At 47.7% G+C, this 22886-nt stretch overlaps 1 protein-coding gene across 2 annotated transcripts; it reads right to left on the reverse strand.

The window, feature by feature from the left end:
- Nucleotides 1-4764: 4764 nt before the first annotated feature.
- Nucleotides 4765-13088, reverse strand: SLC39A7 (solute carrier family 39 member 7). Of its 2 annotated transcripts, XM_069942916.1 has the most exons (9): nucleotides 13015-13088; nucleotides 9787-9907; nucleotides 9438-9729; nucleotides 7301-7469; nucleotides 7067-7132; nucleotides 6050-6184; nucleotides 5841-5972; nucleotides 5558-5754; nucleotides 4765-5248 (listed from the first exon to the last, which is right to left on the reverse strand). In XM_069942916.1, the coding sequence occupies exons 2-9, from the start codon at nucleotides 9900-9902 to the stop codon at nucleotides 4997-4999; spliced, it is 1359 nt and encodes a 452-aa protein (XP_069799017.1). In that variant the 5' UTR covers nucleotides 9903-9907; nucleotides 13015-13088; the 3' UTR covers nucleotides 4765-4996. The 2 variants fall into 2 exon arrangements, with proteins under 2 accessions (XP_069799017.1, XP_069799016.1); XM_069942915.1 differs by having other exon boundaries at nucleotides 9438-9907.
- Between the last annotated feature and the right edge of the window lie 9798 nt (nucleotides 13089-22886).

The raw sequence follows: 22886 nt of genomic DNA on the forward strand, positions 1-22886 counted from the left end.
TTACACTACACTGTGCACTGACAGGATCAGCATTTACACTACACTGACAGGAGCAGCATTTACACTACACTGACAGGAGCAGCATTTACAATACACTGCGCACTGACAGGAGCAGCATTTACACTACACTGTGCACTGACAGGAGCAGCATTTACACTACACTGCACTGACAGGAGCAGCAGTTACACTACACTACACTGTGCACTGACAGGAGCAGCATTTATACTACACTGCACTGACAGCAGCAGCATTTACACTACACTGTGCACTGACAGGGGCAGCATTTACACTACACTGCACTGACAGGAGCAGCATTTACACTACACTGCGCACTGACAGGAGCAGCATTTACAATACACTGCGCACTGACAGGAGCAGCATTTACACTACACTGCACTGACGAGCAGCATTTACACTACACTGTGCACTGACAGGAGCAGCAGTTACACTACACTGCACTGACAGGAGCAGCATTTACACTACACTGCACTGACAGGAGCAGCATTTACAATACACTGCGCACTGACAGGAGCAGCATTTACACTACACTGTGCACTGACAGGAGCAGCAGTTACACTACACTGTGCACTGACAGGAGCAGCATTTACACTACACTACACTGTGCACTGACAGGAGCAGCATTTACACTACACTGCACTGACAGGAGCAGCATTTACACTACACTGTGCACTGACAGGGGCAGCATTTACACTACACTGCACTGACAGGAGCAGCATTTACACTACACTGCGCACTGACAGGAGCAGCATTTACAATACACTGCACACTGACAGGAGCAGCATTTACACTACACTGCACTGACGAGCAGCATTTACACTACACTGTGCACTGACAGGAGCAGCAGTTACACTACACTGTGTACTGACAGGAGCAGCATTTACACTACACTGCACTGACAGGAGCAGCATTTACACTACACTACACTGTGCACTGACGGGGCAGCATTTACACTACACTGTGCACTGACAGGAGCAGCATTTACACTACACTGCACTGACAGGAGCAGCATTTACACTACACTGTGCACTGACAGGAGCAGCATTTACACTACACTGTGCACTGACAGGAGCAGCATTTACACTACACTGCACATTGACAGGAGCAGCATTTACACTACATTCACACTGACAGGAGCAGCATTTACACTACACTGTGCACTGACAGGAGCAGCATTTACACTACACTGTGCACTGACAGGAGCAGCATTTACACTACACTGTGCACTGACAGGAGCAGCAGTTACACTACACTGTGTACTGACAGGAGCAGCATTTACACTACACTGTGCACTGACAGGAGCAGCATTTACACTACACTGTGCACTGACAGGAGCAGCATTTACACTACACTGTGCACTGACAGGAGCAGCATTTACACTACACTGCACTGACAGGAGCAGCATTTACACTACACTGTGCACTGACAGGAGCAGCATTTACACTACACTGTGCACTGACAGGAGCAGCATTTACACTACACTGCACATTGACAGGAGCAGCATTTACACTACATTCACACTGACAGGAGCAGCATTTACACTACACTGTGCACTGACAGGAGCAGCATTTACACTACACTGTGCACTGACAGGAGCAGCATTTACACTACACTGTGCACTGACAGGAGCAGCAGTTACACTACACTGTACTGACAGGAGCAGCATTTACACTACACTGCACTGACAGGAGCAGCATTTACACTACACTGTGCACTGACAGGAGCAGCATTTACACTACACTGTGCACTGACAGGAGCAGCATTTACACTACACTGTGCACTGACAGGGGCATGGGGACAGGTAAGTATAGATACTTTATGTTCCCGCACTGGATTTATTGTTTTGGCCAGTCTTTTATAGCAGTGCTTCTCCCTCCCAGTCCTCATGGCCTACAAACACATCATGCTTTGAGGATTTTCTATACACAGACACCTGCGATTGGAGATGAGTGAATTTACAGAATTAGTGAAGTGCTTCCCTAGGCTCGGCGGTCGGCTTGTCGGCCGGTTGCCTTTAAATTCCATGCGCTTCTCTCTGAGTGCCTGGAAAATCTGGATCCAGTCCTGGGAAACTGGGAGATGTGTTTCAGGACTGGATCCAGATTTTACAGGCACTCGGAGAGAAGCGCATGGAATTTAAAGGCAACCGGCCGACAAGCCGACCGCCAAGCCTAGTGAAGCACTTCACTAATACTGTAAAATCGTCAGGTGTTCATCTCCAATCTCAGGTGTTCTGTGTGTAGAAAATCCTCAAAACACATAGGGGGAGATTTATCAAACATGGTGTAAAGTGAAAATGGCTCAGTTGCCCCTAGCAACCAATCAGATTCCACCTTTCATTTTCCATAGAGTCTGTGAGGAATGAAAGGTGGAATCTGATTGGTTGCTAGGGGCAACTGGGCGAGTTTCACTTTACACCATGTTTGATAAATCTCCCCCAATGTGTTTGTGGCCCATGAGGATTGGGATGTATACACCGTTGTAGTACACAGACAGATAAAGCCAAAGCCAGGAGCAGACTATAAACAGAGAACAGGTAATAAAGGAAAGACTGAGATTTCTCCTCTTTTCAAATCCATTCCTGGCTTTGGCTTCAATAATCTGTCAGATAAATCTGTCTGTGTAAAAGGCCCCTAAGTGACCATCTGCGATCTTTGTTACAGAGAAGTGAAGTCAGTCACCATAGAACGACTTTTATTTCTCATTTCCAGCCAGATATTTCACCTCCCGCCTCCTCAGGCCGGATCACCTGCCGCCATTTTTCATACAGTCACTTCTCCTGGTTTCTGTACAGAAGTTATAGCAGTTTGGCTGCAATCCTTCCATAGGGATCACTTTCAGACTGACTCCGCCATACAGTAGATGGAGCCCACTGGTTTGTGCTGGACATCTTATGATTTTGAAGCGCTGCATTTCCCCTGGATGTTCCCTACGTCCACAGTCCGCAGCGTCGCCCCTTTCTTTGTGCTTCAGAGCTTGTATTATGCAGATGTAACATAACTACCTTGTGTCTTGTTCTAGCGCTGGAGTCTTGCTATGGTGCGTGACCTGTGCCAGGAAATGGTATTTCCCATCTTCACATTTAAGCCAGAGTTTGGCTGTTACTTTCCCATTTTTAAGCTTCCTACACAGTGGTTTCTATTTCAGTTCAAGGGGTTGATCACCAAAAAATATTTTTCTTACAAAGCAACTGGTGCAAGAAAGTGCCTGAGATTTGTAGTTTACTTCTATTAAAAAAAAAAAAAAATCTCCAGTCCTCCAGTACTTATCAGCTGCTGTATGTCCTGCAGGAAGTGGTGTATTCTTTCCAGTCTGACACAGTGCTCTCTGCTGCCACCTCTGTCCATGTCAGGAAGTGTCCAGAGCAGCAGCAAATCCCTATAGAAAACCTCTCCTGCTCTGGACAGTTCCTGACATGGACAGAGGTGGCAGCAGAGAGCACTATGTCAGACTGGAGAGAATAACACAATGAAACTCCAATGTGTGTGAACATAGCCTTAAAGTGCAGATCTCCTGTTTGGTATAACTGCTTAGTCACGGACCTGACTATACCTAGAACAGCTGCTGATGGCACCGGGCGGCTTTCTTACTTTGGATTTGTTTTTTTATTCCTATCTGAAACTTTTGCACAATACTATGGAGGAGATTTATCAAACATGGTGTAAAGTGAAACTGGCTCAGTTGCTCCTAGCAACCAATCAGATTCCACCTTTCATTTTCTAAAGAGTCTGTGAGGAATGAAAGGTGGAATCTGATTGGTTGTTAGGGGCAACTGGGCCAGTTTCACTTTACACCATGTTTGATAAATCTCCCCCTGTGTGTATATAATCCAGACCCTGCGAGGATCGCACCATCATCCTATCAGTCATAACCACAACCCAGACACCGATCCGATCTGACTTTTATTCCTTTATTTTTTCTTACTTAAAAAAATAATATAGAGAGAAATCTCCAAGGACACGAAATCAAAGCGTCCGACACCCCAGAGAAAGCACTTGGATACAGAGTCACAGCGGGCGGGGATGCACAGCTGCAGCCATACAGCCTGGACACTAGATGGCGCTGCCCCTTTGTATGACGTTCAGATTTAAAGGGGTTGTTCACCAAAAAAAGTTTTGCTTTTAAATCAACTGGTGCCAGAGATTTGTAATTTACTTCTAATAGAAATTCTTCAGTCTTCCAGTACTTATCAGCTGCTGTATGCTCGACAGGAAGTGGTGTATTCTTTCCAGTCCGACACAGTGCTTTCTGCTGCCACCTCTGTCCATGTCAGAAACTATCCAGAGCAGTAGATAGCCCCATAGAAAACCTCTCCTGCTCTTTAGGCTGGAACTGGAAACAATACACCACTTCCTGTAGGACATACAGCAGCTGATAAGTACTGGAAAAATTTAGATTTTTTTTTTTTTAATAGAAGCAAATTATAAATCTCTATAACTTTCTGGCACCAGTATATTTAAAAGATTTTTTTGGGTGAACAACCCCTTTAAAAAGTCCTCACACAGTAATAGACTATCCGCGTAACATATTCCCCAGCTTTATACAGAGAGCAGTATGAATGTCCCATCACCACTTCTCCTCCGATCCCTCACAGTCCACATTGGAGTGATCAGAGGTCCTGACTATGCGAGTCCATCCTTAGATAGGAGACCAATCAGATGGACCAGAGTATTGCAGACTCCTTTAAGGAGCAGACAGGGATTGTGACCTAACGTGTTACGACTTATTCTATTAGTATAAAACACACAATACCAGGGCCCAGAGACTTCCATGATTACTATTCAATTTGGTCCAAAAAAATATGTCCGACATGAAAATTACAGCGAAGTGGAGCGGAGCAGTATATCCTATTGTAGTGTCCAGGGTGAGAGAGTGCTTCATCCTCAGGCACACAGGACACCACAGCCGCCATGACACCCTGGTGTCCCCCTCCGCTCACACAAGACTTGTATCTCGGCTTCACAATGCGACAGATCCTCTACTCAAAATGTGCAATCAGGACCATCATGGCGACACCTAGCAGCAGGCCGAAGGTCTCCATGATGGACTGTTTGGGGCGAGAGTCCTTCAGGAGCTCAGGGATGACGGAGACCGTTGCGATGTAGATGAAACCACCGGCAGTGAACGGAAGGATCCACAAGGTGGCGGCTTCACCGATTCCCTCTGCCAGTAGAGAGCAGGCGGTGCCGGCCAGAGCGCCGAGAGCCGTGCTGAGCTGTAACATCATGGCCTGGAAGAGAGAAGGGGCGTCCGTGAATGAGAGCGCTACATAGAGGGCAACAGAGAAGGGTCTCGCTATTTTAGGGATTATTTAAAGGGATTATCCAGGATTAGAAAAAGCACAGCCGCATTCTTGAAAAAAACAAAAAAAAAAAAAAAACAGCACCACCCTTGTCCTCAGGTTGTATGTGGTATTGCACCTTCATTCACCTCAATGGAACTGAGCTGAAAACCACACCCAAACTCAGGACAAGAATCATGCTGTTACTAGAAGAAAGTGGCCATGTTTTTTTTTTATAGCCCCTTTAAGGATACAGACCTTTTTCTTAGTGCAGCCGCTCTGCACCAGGATAGCGAAGTCTCCGATCTCATGCGGCACCTCATGGAGCAGGATGGTGATTGTGGTGACTATGCCGACGCTGCTGCTCACCAAGAAGGAGGCTCCGATTGCCAAACCGTCGGTGAAGTTGTGCGTGAAGTCAGCGGCGAGGTTCAGGTAGCCAGAAACGGTCATGTCTACCGGAGGAGGGGAGAGGTTAACAGATGACTGATCGGAGGGGGAGGGGGAGGGGAATCCTCATTCCGCATTACTGTGCTACAACCTGTGCGATGCTTGTCCTTTCCCGACTTGCCGCTCTTGGCGGTGGCCTCCTTGTTCCTCTGCCTCACGCCGTCCTTCCCGTCCTGTTTCTCGTCCTTCTCCTTGGCGGCACTCCCCGAGCCTTGTTTGGACTCTACGAGGAACCATGAGAGGCATTACATCCTGTCCTCGGGCACACAGACAGCTGTAACTGATGGGACGGAGACCTACCCTGGCTGTGGCCGTGGCTGTGGCCGTGACCGGACTCCCCCTTCAGATGTCGCACAAACTTCTCCACCACCAGGAAAGCAATGATTCCCGCCAGGACCCACAATCCCACAGACATCATGTGGGAATGACTGTGATCTGAGGGGGAAAAAAATCCATTGACTTCAATGTGACTTGGTGACTGCGGGGATATGACTATCAGGGTTAAAGGGGTCATCGCACAACAATGCTTAAAGGGGTTATCCAGGCTTAGAAAAACATGGCTGCTCTCCTCCATAGTCAGCACCTCTCCTGTCCTCAGTATAGGTGCTGATGTTGCAGCTCAGTTCCATTATCGTGAATGGATTTGAACTGTAATACCACACACAACCCGATGACAGGGGTGGCGCTGTTTTTCCAATAAAGTGTTCCCCCCCCCCAAATACTGGATAACCCCTTTAAAGGGGAACTCCGGCAACATTTTAATTTTATTTTTTCAAATCACCTGGTACAAGAAACTTAGAAGTAATTTAAAAATCTATATATTTTAAAAATCTCCAGTCTTCCAGTACTTATCAGCTGCTGTATGCCCTGTATTCTTTCCAGTCTGACACAGTGCTCTCTGCTGCCACCTCTGTCCATGTCAGGAACTGTGCAGAGCAGGAGAGGTTTTCTATGGAGATTTGCTGCTACTCTGGACAGTTCCTGACATGGACAGAGGTGGCAGCAGAGAGCACTGCGTCAGACTGGAGAGAATATAATTCCTGCAGGACATACAGCAGCTGATAAGTACTAGAAGAATGGAGATTTTTACATAGAAGTAATTTACAAATCTGTCTAACTTTAAGCAGTCCTTTAGACTATGTACATGCATGATCATTGCAGGAGACACAGGACCCCTGGAGGAGGTTTCCATTCACTGACAACAAGCAGAGATCTGCTAATGGTGAAGAATGAATAACTTACATTTTTATTAACCCTTTAATACTAATACAGTGAAACCAGAAGGTGAACATTAGTGAGCTGTGGTTGTGTTCTCACCGTGAGAGTGTCCGTGTCCGTGATGGTCATGAGCGTCCTCCTCAGGCTGGTGGTGAGAGTGCGGCTCTACAGAGAGAGACAGTCAGTTATAACATGATAGCCTGAAGAGAGCAACTCTCCACCTGTGGTGAAGCTACAACCCCCAACCTGTGGCTTTCGGAGCATGCTGGGAGTTGTAGTCTCAGCACAACTAGAGAACCGCTGGTCACAATCCAATGCTATGAGACGTCCTACCCAGTGCGTGGGGGATGAGGTGTAAGAAGGCGTCTCCCAGCAGCCCCCCGGAGGCAAAGCTCAGCAGCAGCTTCAGCAGGGATTGGTGCTGGCTGCTGTTAGACTGCACCGGGATCAGGAAGAGGATGAAGAAGGGAGCGGCGGAGATCAGCAGCGTGGCGCATATCGCCTGCAAGAGAGGGAGAGAAGGTTACAGGACACGGTCACCTGAGAGCGCAGCCGGCGAGACATCTAATACAACGGGGAAGAAAACGTGACAGGTCACAGCCACATATAATACAGGATCAGTAATGTATGTACAGAGTGACCCCACCAGCAGAATAGTGAGTGCAGCTCTGCAGTATAACACAGGATCAGTAATGTAACATATATACACTGTGACCCCACCAGCAGAATAGTGAGTGCAGCTCTGCAGTATAACACAGGATCAGTAATGTAACATATATACACTGTGACCCCACCAGCAGAATAGTGAGTGCAGCTCTGGGGTATAATACAGGATCAGTAATGTAACGTATATAAACTGTGACCCCACCAGCAGAATAGTGAGTGCAGCTCTGGGGTATAATACAGGGCCAAAATAAAAAAATATATATTATATGTATTGTTTAGTTGTAGGTTATTATTTATATAATGTCTTGTTTAGTTTTAGTTTATTTGTGTATGATGTCTTGTTTAGTTGGCGTTGGTTTGTGTAGAATTGTGTCTGTGGAATTAGGTTGTGCACAATGCAACTGGGCCTGGGAGTTTACATTTAGTTATTTATATAGGTGTTTAGTATATCGTGGTTTATTGTATATAGTAGGTTTGTATATAGTAGTGTATTTAGGTGTGTATATAGTAGTGTATATAGTTTATTAATATATTTACCTAAAAATGTTTATATTGTGTGAGTATATATTGTATATAGGTATGTGGGTTGTCTGTGTAGAAGAATGAGTGTGGGGACGGACCGGTGGTTTATGTTATGGTTTCATTTTGTTTTGGTAATTTTTCGGTTTTATTGTTTTGTTCTGGTTAGATATGATGCGTTATTTCTGTATTTATTTATTGTTATGTTTAAAATTTTAATAAAAGAAATACAGGATCAGTAATGTAATGTATGTACACAGTGACCCCATCAGCAGAATAGTGAGAGCAGCTCTGGAGTATAAGGGGTCTATTCCACGGAGCGATAATTGGCCAAATTTGGCCGATTATCGCTCCGTGGAATAGAGACAACGTTCTATCGGCGGCGACTGACGATTTCACAAGCACCATGCTTTACCTAAACATGGTGCAGGTCTCCTCCTGCGCTCCTTCTTGCTCCCGTTCCCGCGTGCAGCAGCAGCTTCAGAGCCAGGACCACCGCGGCCAGTGATTGGCTGAGTGGTCTGTCAGGTCAGACAGGCCGCACCAAAGCTGCTGCTGCACATGTTAAGATAAAGTATGGTGTTTAAACAAGGGCTGCAAGGACATCGGTTATAATGTCCCTGCAGCCCTCGCTAAACGATTATCGGGCCGTGTAATAGGCCCAGTACACGAGCACCGAGCAGTAATGTTATGTATGTACATAGTGACACCACTAGCAGAATAGTGAGTGCAGCTCTGGAGTATAATACATGATGTGATCTATGTGTAAGGAGGAGTCTGTGACATCTGAGATCTCCACCAGGCTGTGTGTATAGGAGAGAGGGCTCGATGGAAGATTATAAAACAAGCGGGTACAGGCAGCGGGGGAGGCGGTGGCGGTAAGGGGGGGGGGCGTGCTGCTGCTGTCACATCTGGTTATCTGTAGGGGATGAGCTTTTTATGATTTGGCAGTAAATGAGACATTCCAGGCGCGGGACGATGTGTCAGCTGATCAGCGTTCTGGTTCTATACAGCGTGATCATCGTCTGATGAGAAGTTCTGCTACTTTGGGCTTCAATGAATAATCGTGGTTAGATCTCTGCTTGCTGTCAGTGAATGGGAACAATCTACAGAGGCTGCAAAGCTATACAGAGAAGAACATCTTACAGCTGAGGGTTTGTTACAACTGTCTGAATGTGTACAACTCCACCCTAATGGTTTCTGTACTGATCCTCCCACATACTGTACACTGCAGGCAATAGTAGCAGACCCTCAGCTGTACAGGTAGGCATCAGCTCCTACTTACATAGGTCCATAGTGTAACAGGGTCCATCTTCTCCCTGGAGTCATAAGGAGGAGGAGGCGGTATTGCGTCCTTCACGGCTTCTCTCTTGACACGTTCCTCCTCGACCTCCTGCGGTGGGGCGTCTCCCATTGTCCAACGATTCTTAAATTCTTGAAAATCATCGTGACCGTGTTCATGGCCGTGGTGGAGATCTTCATGGCTGTGGCCATGGTGACCTTCATGGCTGTGGCCATGGTGACCTTCATGGCTGTGACCATGATGGCCATGGTGACCTTCATGGCTGTGACCATGATGGCCGTGACTGTGGCCGTGGTGACCTTCATGGCTGTGGCCATGATGGCCGTGACTGTGGCCGTGGTGACCTTCATGGCTGTGGCCATGGTGAATATTCTGAGCAATCACAGCACTTATGCAGACAGTGAGCAGAACGAGAGCCGCCCGTCTTCTCAGCCAGTGAGTCTCCATCTTACCTAAGGACCAGACATGGATTATTACAGACGGGCGACACCAGTGCAGAGAGAACCAGGGACACCAGTCCTCCAATATACCTCCTGTCCTCCAATATACCTCCTGTCCTCCTCACTATTACACCCTGCAGCCTCCGTCCTCCTCACTATTATACCTGCAGCCTCCGTCGTCCTCACTATTACACCCTGCAGCCTCCGTCCTCTTCACTATTACACCCTGCAGCCTCCATCCTCCTCACTATTACACCCTGCAGCCTCCGTCCTCTTCACTATTACACCCTGCAGCCTCCATCCTCCTCACTATTACACCCTGCAGCCTCCGTCCTCTTCACTATTACACCCTGCAGCCTCCATCCTCCTCACTATTACACCCTGCAGCCTCCGTCCTCCTCACTATTACACCCTGCAGCCTCCGTCCTCCTCACTATTACACCCTGCAGCCTCCGTCCTTCTCACTATTACACCCTGTAGCCTCCGTCCTACACCCGCAGCCTCCATCCTCCTCACTATTACACCTGCAGCCTCCATCCCCCTCACTATTACACCCTGCAGCCTCCGTCCTCCTCACTATTACACCCGCAGCCTCCGTCCTCCTCACTATTACACCTGCAGCCTCCATCCTCCTCACTATTATACCCTGCAGCCTCCATCCTCCTCACTATTACACCCGCAGCCTCCGTCCTCCTCACTATTACACCCGCAGCTTCCATCCTCCTCACTATTACACCTGCAGCCTCCATCCTCTTCACTATTACACCTGCAGCCTCCATCCTCCTCACTATTACACCCTGCAGCCTCCGTCCCCCTCACTATACCCTGCAGCCTCCGTCCTCCTCACTATTACACCTGCAGCCTCCGTCCTCCTCACTATTACACCCTGCAGCCTCCATCCTCCTCACTATTACACCCGCAGCCTCCATCCTCCTCCTCACTATTACACCCTGCAGCCTCCATCCTCCTCACTATTACACCCTGCAGCCTCCATCCTCCTCACTATTACACCCGCAGCCTCCATCCTCCTCCTCACTATTACACCCTGCAGCCTCCATCCTCCTCACTATTACACCCTGCAGCCTCCATCCTCCTCACTATTACACCCGCAGCCTCCATCCTCCTCCTCACTATTACACCCTGCAGCCTCCATCCTCCTCACTATTACACCCTGCAGCCTCCATCCTCCTCACTATTACACCCGCAGCCTCCATCCTCCTCACTATTACACCCTGCAGCCTCCATCCTCCTCACTATTACACCCGCAGCCTCCATCCTCCTCACTATTACACCCGCAGCCTCCATCCTCCTCACTATTACACCTGCAGCCTCCATCCTCCTCACTATTACACCCTGCAGCCTCCATCCTCCTCACTATTACACCCTGCAGCCTCCATCCTCCTCACTATTATACCCTGCAGCCTCCATCCTCCTCACTATTACACCCTGCAGCCTCCATCCTCCTCACTATTACACCCTGCAGCCTCCGTCCTCCTCACTATTACACCTGCAGCCTCCATCCTCCTCACTACTACACCTGCAGCCTCCATCCTCCTCACTATTACACCCGCAGCCTCCGTCCTCCTCACTATTACACCCGCAGCCTCCGTCCTCCTCACTACTACACCTGCAGCCTCCTCACTATTACACCCCGCAGCCTCCATCCTCCTCACTATTATACCCTGCAGCCTCCGTCCTCCTCACTATTATACCCTGCAGCCTCCGTCCTCCTCACTATTACACCCTGCAGCCTCCATCCTCCTCACTATTACACCCTGCAGCCTCCGTCCTCCTCACTATTACACCCTGCAGCCTCCGTCCTCCTCACTATTACACCCGCAGCCTCCGTCCTCCTCACTATTACACCCGCAGCCTCCGTCCTCCTCACTATTACACCCGCAGCCTCCGTCCCCCTCACTATACCCTGCAGCCTCCGTCCTCCTCACTATTACACCCGCAGCCTCCATCCTCCTCACTATTATACCTGCAGCCTCCGTCCTCCTCACTATTACACCCTGCAGCCTCCATCCTCCTCACTATTACACCCTGCAGCCTCCATCCTCCTCACTATTACACCCTGCAGCCTCCGTCCTCCTCACTATTACACCCGCAGCCTCCATCCTCCTCACTATTATACCTGCAGCCTCCATCCTCCTCACTATTACACCCTGCAGCCTCCGTCCTCCTCACTATTACACCCTGCAGCCTCCATCCTCCTCACTATTACACCTGCAGCCTCCGTCCTCCTCACTATTACACCTGCAGCCTCCATCCTCCTCACTATTACACCCTGCAGCCTCCATCCTCCTCACTATTATACCCTGCAGCTCCGTCCTCCTCACTATTACACCTGCAGCCTCCATCCTCCTCACTATTACACCCGCAGCCTCCATCCTCCTCACTATTACACCCTGCAGCCTCCGTCCTCCTCACTATTACACCCGCAGCCTCCGTCCTCCTCACTATTATACCCTGCAGCTCCGTCCTCCTCACTATTACACCCGCAGCCTCCATCCTCCTCACTATTATACCTGCAGCCTCCATCCTCCTCACTATTACACCCTGCAGCCTCCATCCTCCTCACTATTACACCCTGCAGCCTCCGTCCTCCTCACTATTATACCCTGCAGCCTCCATCCTCCTCACTATTATACCCTGCAGCCTCCGTCCTCCTCACTATTACACCCTGCAGCCTCCGTCCTCCTCACTATTACACCTGCAGCTCCGTCCTCCTCACTATTACACCCGCAGCCTCCATCCTCCTCACTATTACACCCTGCAGCCTCCATCCTCCTCACTATTACACCCGCAGCCTCCATCCTCCTCACTATTACACCTGCAGCCTCCATCCTCCTCACTATTATACCCTGCAGCTCCGTCCTCCTCACTATTACACCCGCAGCCTCCATCCTCCTCACTACTATACCCTGCAGCCTCCGTCCTCCTCACTATTACACCTGCAGCCTCCATCCTCCTCACTATTACACCCTGCAGCCTCCGTCCTCCTCACTATTACACCCGCAGCCTCCATCCTCCTCACTATTACACCCTGCAGCCTCCATCCTCCTCACTATTACACCCTGCAGCCTCCGTCCTACACCCGCAGACTCCGTTCTTACCTCCGGCCGTTGTTTTCTATGGACCCGGCACGGCTCAGACGTGGCACAATACAATCCGGGTTCAAATCTCGCGAGACAAAGAAAGGGCGGAAGTGCTGGAAACAGAACGGCGGAGCGGCTGCCAGTACATACGGGCCGCGGGATGGGACAAACTTCTTATAGAGTCGTTGCATGCAGACAGCAGGATGTACAGTATCTTTAGTGTGGTTCTGAGACTTGTAGTTCTTCATCCAGCTTGGCATGCTGACAGTTATGTAGCTCGGATCTCTGTCTAGTTTATGCTGGGACTTGGGTGGGTGACTGTGCTGTTTATGCTGGGTGCTGACTGTGCTCCATCTATTTATAATTATTATTACATGTTGTTATAGTGTCATTCTAAACTAATACCTCATGTATATGGATTCATGAGATGTATGTATAGAGGATATGGACATTTATGCCACCATTTTCCATTGCTAACCTGTGACTCCTCAGCTGTTCAGAGCTATATTGCAGGGCATGCTGGGAGTTGTGGTTTTGCGGCAGGTTGAGGATCTCTGCTGTACAGAGTAGCACTGTGTTTTCTTTAGGACTGTGATGGGGAACCTGCGGCTCTCCAGCTGTTGCAAAACTACAATTCCCATCATGCCTGGACAGCCGAAGCTAAAGCTCTATATCTGTCTAGGCATAATGGGAATTGTAGTTTTTTCCAATAGCTGGAGGGCCGAAGGTTCCCCATCCCTGGACCAGAGCATTGTTCATCCTGAGCTTCCTAGTTCATGAATTCAGTGCTAGAGGTGTAGTGAATACTGACACATTAATGGGTGGAGTATCTCTGTATAACAATGGAGATGCCATGGCTGACAACCGGCAGTGGACACATAATGGCTCTCCAGTATTGGTTATGTGGTAATGTGTCCTCAGACAGCATGCCGGGAACTTCACAGGGAACAGACTGAGAAAACCCTGTAATACATAATATATTTGAGGCCGGAGCAGCCCTTTATCCTCGGTAATGGTTGTCTACAACTGTGGAGGCGACTCCCAATCAGTTGTACACAGGTGCTGCAGACCCTTTAAGTGATTACATTGCAGTTACATTCAGTGACATCAGGGAGCATCTTCTCTGACTTGGGGTATGTGCACACTGAATAAATAGGATGGAAAGTCCGTTGCGTAATCCGACGCTCGCACCCGCTCGCTGACAACGGCGGGCGCGCGCATCTCCGCCTGTGCCATAGACTCCATTCTATGCACGGGCAGATTCCTTCCTCCGCCCAAAGAATGATCAAGTTCATTCTTTGGGCGGAGGAAGGAATCCGCCCGTGCATAAAATGAAGTCTATGGCACGGGCGGAGACGCGTGGGTGCGAGCGTCGGATTACGCGACGGACGCAACGGAAAGAGGAGAAATCTCAGGCTTTCCCGTATGACTTGTCCTCTGTTTATAGTCTGTTTCTGGCTTTGGCTTAAAATCTTTGGCAGATAATCTGTCAGATAATCTTTCTGTGTAAATGGACCGTAAGGGACATGGACTGTCAGCTCACCATGTGTGTTTGCGGTTGCGATTTCTTTGCTATGCGACCGCCATCCAGAGCGCCACCTGGAGGAGAGGGTAAGTATCTGGCGCTTTATTAAGGGGGAGGGTGGGTTCGGCCCCGGTCTCCTGGCTGACAGGTTCCCTTTAAGGATGTGAAATAAAGCATTAACTTTTTTGTTACAGAGCTGTGGCCATCCATTACCTTCATGATCTTCTCTGTCTGCAGTTGTTCGCTTTTGCTCTTATTTCACCTGACCACCATGAAGATTTCTTTCAGCCATGACTTGTCTTTGCAGAGATTGCCGCCCAGACATCCGCTGCCTCCTTACCAGTAACATCTAGCTGATTACTGCACGCCTCAAAGTAATAGTGCCCTTACACAGAACGTGCCTTTATACTGTAGTATCCTCTTCACATTAAAGTGTCCCAACATTGAACCTACACATTGACCATGCTCCATTATTGCCCCCCACACATTGACCATGCTCCATTATTGCCCCCCACACATTGCCCATGCTCCATTATTGCCCCCACACATTGCCCATGCTCCATTATTGCCCCCACACATTGCCCATGCTCCATTATTGCCCCCACACATTGGCCATGCTCCATTATTGCCCCCACACATTGACCATGCTCCATTATTGCCCCCACACATTGACCACGCTCTATTATTGCCCCTACACACTGATCATGCTCCATTACTGCCCCCACACATTGCCCAAGCCCCCCAAGGGGATTGTTCACACGTGATTACGGTTCACACGGTTTATTGCAAACATTTCTGCAGCTTCCCTACTTGTCTGAACATGTCATGCAGAAATCCATGTGTCTGCTGCCCCTAGGGCAATCCCCATTGAAATGAATAGAACTTAGGCCACATTCACACCTTCAGTGTTTCGCACGGAACACAGACGTGGAATGCCTGTAACGGACTGACCATTGCGCGGCAATGTCATTCCAGGGCGATGCTTATGCATACAGTCCCCGTTCCGAGCATCTTATCACAGATACTGCCGGGGGGGAGTCCCTGCAGAACATGGAATGTGTGAATGCGGCTTAAGTTTCAGTTGTATGAAGCGAGGGCGAGGCCTGGTCATCGGGACTAGACCAGTCAATACAGAACTCCCCTGCAATGATGCAAAGAGTATACAGAGAATGGCGCAAGTAGAGAAAAGTAACCAGTGAAATGGAATTATGGGGACACAGGAATATGTCAGAAATCATTTTGATGCACAGGCAGAAAGCTGGAGATAAATACAACACTGGATGGATCCAGATCCCTGTGGCGAAACATGGCCGGTCAGATGGATCCAGATCCCTGTGGAGAAACATGGCTGGTCAGATGGATCCAGATCCCTGTGGAGAAACATGGCCGGTCAGATGGATCCAGATCCCTGTGGAGAAACATGGCCGGTCAGATGGATCTAGATCTCTGTGGAGAAACATGGCCGGTCAGATGGATCTAGATCTCTGTGGAGAAACATGGCCGGTCAGATGGATCTAGATCTCTGTGGAGAAACATGGCCGGTCAGATAGATCTAGATCTCTGTGGAGAAACATGGCCGGTCAGATAGATCTAGATCTCTGTGGAGAAACATGGCCGGTCAGATGGATCTAGATCTCTGTGGAGAAACATGGTCGGTCAGATGGATCCTGATCTCTGTGGAGAAACATGGTCGGTCAGAGCACCCAGATCTCTGTGGAGAAACATGGCCGGGCAGATGGATCCAGATCTCTGTGGAGAAACATGGTCGGTCAGATGGATCCTGATCTCTGTGGAGAAACATGGTCGGTCAGAGCACCCAGATCTCTGTGGCACCATGCTGATGGGGGAGTAAAATCTGGCACAAGCAGCAGGATTTGATGCCCCCTTCCTGTCAGGTGTGAGGCTCCTCTGATACCTGTGGATGGAGGTTTGGACATTGGGGCTTATTTCAGCATTGAGGAGACAAAGTTCATCCCTCCATGCCAACCGTTTCCCCCTATGGCATAAGGAGACAATGCACCATCTACAAGGGTTGAATAGTCATGGATTGGTTCTAAGAACATCCCAGTGAGTTCTTCTTGTTTCCCGACCTTCACAATCCCGAAATCTTGAAACATGGATGAAGAAGCCCTGTAGTGGAGTCTTTCCCTGTGTGGCATCATGCATCAATATCATGCCGGGACCATGGAAAGTGTCATTACAGACGCACCCCAAGGGAATTGATCACACGTGATTGCGGTTCACACGGTTTATTGCAAACATTTCTGCAGCTGCCCTACTTGTCTGAACGAGTCTTGCTGAAATCCATGTTTCTGCTGTCCCTGGGGCTGTCCCCAGAACTATTTTTCAGTTGTATAAAGTTTAGCATCAGATCTGACGTGTGTGAATAGACTCTTGTACTATCTGTTGGTGCACATGCTCTTTTCTGTATATTTAATGACCAACTGGCCTAGACATCATACATATGAGAATATATGCCCTGGTAGATCAGCACCTTGGGATGTTTGACACAGTAACACAAAAAAGAATGACAATGTTTTATTATACTCTCAATTTGCTGCATGTTACACTTACACGTCTTCCACTTCAGTAAAGAGTTAGGGGCACTGAGTTCATCAACATATAGGGGGTTGAGTGTATAACAATATGCAGTAAGCTTCCTCGGTGGTGGCTAAAGTTTTTTTGTAGGTAAGTTTCAATATGAATCAACATTAGATGGGAAAATCACTGACTGGTGACATAGAGCGAGGCCTGGTCATCGGGACTAGACTAGTCAAGACAGAACTTCCCTGCAATGATACAAAGAGTATACAGAGAATGGTGCGAGTAAAGAAAAATAACCAGTGTAAGGGGATTATGGGGACAGAGGAATATGTCAGAAATCATTTTCATGAACGGGTGGAGAACAGTCAGAAAGCTGGAGCCAAATACAACACTGGATAGATCCAGATCTCTAAGGAGAAACATGGTCGGTCAGATGGATTCAGATCTCTGAGGAGAAACATGGCCGGTCAGATGGATCCAGATCTCTGTGGAGAAACATGGCCGGTCAGATGAATCCAGATCTCTATAGAGAAACATGGCTGGTCAGATGGATCCAGATCTCTGTGGAGAAACATGGCCGGTCAGATGGATCCAGATCTCTGTGGAGAAATATGGCCGCTCAGATGGATCCAGATCTCTGTGGAGAAACATGGCCGGTCAGATGGATCCAGATCTCTGTGGAGAAACATGGCCGGTCAGATGAATCCAGATCTCTATAGAGAAACATGGCTGGTCAGATGGATCCAGATCTCTGTGGAGAAACATGGCCGGTCAGATGGATCCAGATCTCTGTGGAGAAATATGGCCGCTCAGATGGATCCAGATCTCTGTGGAGAAACATGGCCGGTCAGATGGATCCAGATCTCTGTGGAGAAACATGGCCGGTCAGATGGATCCAGATCTCTGTGGAGAAACATGGCCGGTCAGATGGATCCAGATCTCTGTGGAGAAACATGGCCGGTCAGATGGATCCAGATCTCTGTGGAGAAACATGGCCGGTCAGATGAATCCAGATCTCTGTGGAGAAACATGGCCGGTCAGATGAATCCAGATCTCTGTGTAGAAACACGGCCTGTCAGATGGATCCAGATCTCTGTGGAGAAACATGGCCGGTCAGATGGATCCAGATCTCTGTGGAGAAACATGGCCGGTCAGATGAATCCAGATCTCTGTGGAGAAACATGGCTGGTCAGATGGATCCAGATCTCTGTGGAGAAACATGGCCGGTCAGATGGATCCAGATCTCTACAGAGAAACATTGGCCAGTCAGATGGATATAAATCTCTGTGGAGAAACATGGCTGGTTAGATGAATCCAGATCTCTGTGGAGAAACATGGCCGGTCAGATGGATCCATATCTCTGTGGAGCAACAGGGCTGGTCAGATTATATCTGGTTTCATTTCTGCAGCGCTCCTACTTGTCTGAATGGAGAAACTATCTTGCTTGTGTGGATGGAGAAACATGGCCAGTCAGATAGATCCAGATTTCTGTGGAGAAACATGGCCTGTCATATGGTGGCACCATTGGCACCTTGCTGATGGTGCAAAATTTGGCACAAGCAGCAGGATTTGATGCCTCCTTCCTGTCAGGTGTGAAGCTCCTCTGATCTCTGTGGATGGAGGTTTGGACTTATTGGGGTTATTTCCGCATTGAGGAGACAAACTTCATCCCTCCATGTCAACCATTTCCCCCTATGGCATAAGAGGATAATTCAACATTCCCCAGATCTTCGAGCTTATTTCCACGTCCCATGAAATACAGATGGGGAAGCCCTGTAGTGGAGTCTTTCCCCATGGGGCATCATGTATCAATATCATGCCGGGAGCACAGAAAGTGTTTGAATATTCAGATGCACAAATGTGTCACTACAGTGCCTCGAATATTCAATCACTTTTTCAGCTCCCGGTATCATATTGATACATGATGATGCACAGGGAAAGAATCCACAAAAGGGCTTCCCAGTTCGCACTTAACGTAATGTTGGAATTAGTCTTTAATTGTATAGACCTCTCTGGGACAAGTTAGAACAGCATTTAATGCGTGAAAACTGCAAGAAGCGAACTTGTCCACATGGGCCGATATTTCTGCAGAAGAATTTCATCACCTTGTGGGATTGCGGTGGTTCTGAAGGCCAAAGGAGGTCCAATGTGTTATGAGAGCTGACAGGCTAATCCTTGTATGCTTTTATTAGGGTCAGATATGCTCACACTAGTTGTCACCCAAAATGAAGAAAAGACTTGAAAGTCTCCGTTAGAATGAATGTGGCATAATTTCTTCTATTGGATTCGGCAGTTTGCAGCTCTCAGTGTATTACGTAATGTGTCCTATGGGTTGAGGAGCAGGAAGATCAGGTCGTGCACAGCTCCTGCCCTTGTATACCCAGGTTGATCTCTTTCCTGTAGACAGATAACAGGTTTCCAGGATGTGCAGTAATGTCACAATGATGACTGCGATCTGTAATAAGGAAACAAAACACACTTCAGTGCTCGGATATGTCCCAGTATAGAGATGGGACATGATATATGCTTTATTCATTAGAAATCTCCCATAGAGTTGTACACATGTATGACATGATCTCCTTCCACATCCGTGAAGCCTGACATTAACCTCAGATCCTTGTTTTGGGTGCGGCTGATCCTTCTTCATGGATCACCTGTCACATTACACAGTGTGTAAATATAGGAGGAGGATTTGTATGGCTGAGTAAATACAACTTCAAACAGCCTCGAAACACGTTATCCCATTGGAATCAATAAATGTTTGGCTCCCTGTATTTTTGAAGTTATATTTACTATCTGTACTATCGTTTGGCCTATGGATTTGACCCAGGAGCTACATGGTGAATATGAGCTCCTGTTATCTACATATCACCCAATGAGGCCTGTTTTTTTTTTATTTTTTATCTTGTATGGGGGGGGGGGGGGGGACAGTGTATATGGATATGGTCTTATATAATATTACCACCCTACGCCCCTGGGACCAGACAGTCCTGCCACCTGTATGACCACATGAAAGCAGAAACGTCATATGGTTGTACAGGTGATCAGACTGCTTTTTCCCCCTCCATCATGTCTAATCTTTATCTCCTCTGTAAAATTAGTTGTCTGCAAATGTTGGTAAAATAGCAGCAATATGACGGCACATGCACAAGATCAATCAAGGGAAGAGAAAAGATGTGGATGTAGTGGAGGGGTATGGGTACTTTTACTTGTTGTATTACGTAGAGTTGTATTACTCTGCGTAAGCTTTCTCTTGAGAGTAGTGTTGAGCGAACTTGCTGAACTGTTCGGAGAAGTTGGTTATTGCCCTAGGGAATCTTGGAAAAATGGATACAGCCATAGGCCATATTCCTGGCAGCCCTAGAGACGCATCCAACTTCTTCACCACCAGGAGTTAAAGGCTGAGTGAACGGGTTCATAGAACGTTGCAGAACCTGATCAGTTCAGCAACTTTACTCCAGACTACTCTCAAGGGATCCCCCACAGGTGACCACTTCTCCATTTATTCTCTATGGGAGCAACCAGCGATACCAAAGCATGGCACTCAACTATGTCTAGTGGCCCCCATAGAGATCTACTCCGAGATCTGCCAAAAAACATCCACGCTTCTATATTAGGAACATTACTTAGTGGTTGGTAAAACTGAGAACTTACGTCTCTCGTCTTAGAGCTCTAGGTCTTCTTCTCCCTCCTCCTGCATCAGAAGTTGATCCTTCATGGCCTGGAACATGGCTGCCCAGGGCACTATGTGGTACATATAGAAACACACCTCACCCATTATAATCAATAGAAAGATGGCAAGGAGCACCAGAAAAATTCTGTCGGCCATATGGATGATCTTCATCTTGGTGCTGCGCTGCTCCCAGGGTATAGAGTCTGGGGAAGGTGTCAGCCTGGCAAGGATCTCAAAAGCATCTTCACCATCATCGTCTGGAGGGGGTGTGGGCAGAAGGGATTCAGAGAGGTCTTCAGTGTCACTGCTATTGCTGTCCATTGCAGGAATACAGATAGGATGGGGTAGAGATACAGAACTTAAAAAGATGGAGCAAAACCAGAGGGTGCAATCCAGAACCTCTGACAAGTGTCATCAGCATCTAATAACATTGGTTGTCAGAACATGGATCAGCTCAAAGAAATAGCAAAAGGAACTGGGACAGGTATAAAAAAGAAGACATAATGGAGCAAGATGCGATCCAGAACCTCTAACAGAGACTGAAGGGGAAGCGGTGAGATCCTGAGACGTCTAATCTTAGGACAAGACAGTCACAGTCAGCAGGGAGCAGATTAGCAGCTCACACCACCTCCATATGTCGCCTACAGGACTACTGCTGCTTTGTTCATTGACACAATAGAAAATCATAAAAATAATTAAAAAAAATTCTCTTCTTCATGGTCTATGTGTTTCTAAGAGTCAGCACAAAACTGTGTCCTTGTGCTGAAACAAACTCTAACCCATCACAATCATTGTACTTTTTTTTTAAAAAAAGGTCAAAAGGTGTATGGTTTAAGCTTAGACCGAGTGAGACCCTGGGGCTGTCCCACCAGTCTGTCCCTTCCTTTTGGGGAGCCCAACTCCTTAACAGGCCGGCCCCAACCTGAAGACTACAGGCTACTCTATTACACGGGAACACTGTGAAGAGCAAACGTGTGCTGTCAGCGCTCCTTTGCTCCTCGTTCACCACTTACTGCCGCCGCTATTGCATGCGAGCGGGTGAGTGTGGGAGGGGTTGCGGGGAGCTGCAGGGGGGGGGGCTGCCCCAGTGATCGCTAGATTGTCCGGGCAGCACATATCATACAGCAGCGGTCGCCGCTACTATTCCATGGAGCGACAGCAGCAGATCGCTGCTATCACAGTCGTTTGTTTTCCAACATGCTTGAAAGACAAACGACAGCAACAATCAGCCGACATGAGTGATGTCGGCTGATCGATGCCTTCTATTCCTCGGGGCGATTATCGGCCGTAACGGCCGATAATCGTTCCGTGGAATACGGCCTTTGGCTACGTTCACACTATGTATGTGTGCGGCTGTATTTTTTATGCGGCTGGAAATGTGTGGCTGAAACTACGGCCGTGGGAAAAAATAGACATGCGGCTGAAGACATACGGTCATTTACTTGGAAATCTGGTTCAACTAAAAATAACAAATAAAATCTTTAGAAAGTGATGCAAACACCTCTGGATGCATCTGGGAAAGCAGGGAAACAGTTTACAGGAATCGCTATTACCGGGGTTTACGATCCTCTGCAGTATGCCGAATGCCGATGCCTCTCATGGTTAATATATTTAATTAATAAAACACATTTTCTTTGTAATAAAGTCCCTTTCGTTGTTCAATAATTAAATTTAAACAAAACCATCATTTTGCAATTAAATATACTGTTAAAATAAATATATATATAAATAAATGTATATTTATATATATATATTTATTTTTTGACAGTATATTTAATTGCACAATGATGGATTCGTTTAAATTAAATTATTGAACAACGAAACTGATTTTATTACATCGAAAATGTGTTTTATTAATTAAATATTAATTAGTACAGGAAGCTCCATTAAGCCGTTAATTCATATTCCCGGTAATAGAGCATTCTGTACTAATCATCACTTTACTTTAATTAAAACATCAAATGTTTCTTCTAATTATGTTATCACAATAGCATTATTAGAAGAAACATTTAGAATTATATGTGCGCTCAGCTGATTGGCTGATCGGCTGAGCGCACATATAATAAGCCGGTCCGCAGTACAGTGACTTCATTGTGCTGCGGACCAGCGAAAGGGACACATCGGGGTGAGTATAGAGCTCTCCCCACC

The sequence above is a fragment of the Dendropsophus ebraccatus genome, chromosome 10 (assembly GCF_027789765.1).
Source record: "Dendropsophus ebraccatus isolate aDenEbr1 chromosome 10, aDenEbr1.pat, whole genome shotgun sequence".
NCBI lineage: Eukaryota > Metazoa > Chordata > Amphibia > Anura > Hylidae > Dendropsophus > Dendropsophus ebraccatus.

Coding starts and splice junctions, on each gene's coding strand:
- SLC39A7 (XM_069942915.1), bottom strand. CDS start 9,902: ATGGAGACTCACTGGCTGAGAAGACGGGCGGCTCTCGTTCTGCTCACT. Junction 7,470..9,437: donor CTGTTACACTATGGACCTAT/GTAAGTAGGAGC, acceptor CCTCTCTTGCAG/GCGATATGCGCCACGCTGCT. Junction 6,185..7,066: donor CGGACACGGACACTCTCACG/GTGAGAACACAA, acceptor TTTCCCCCTCAG/ATCACAGTCATTCCCACATG.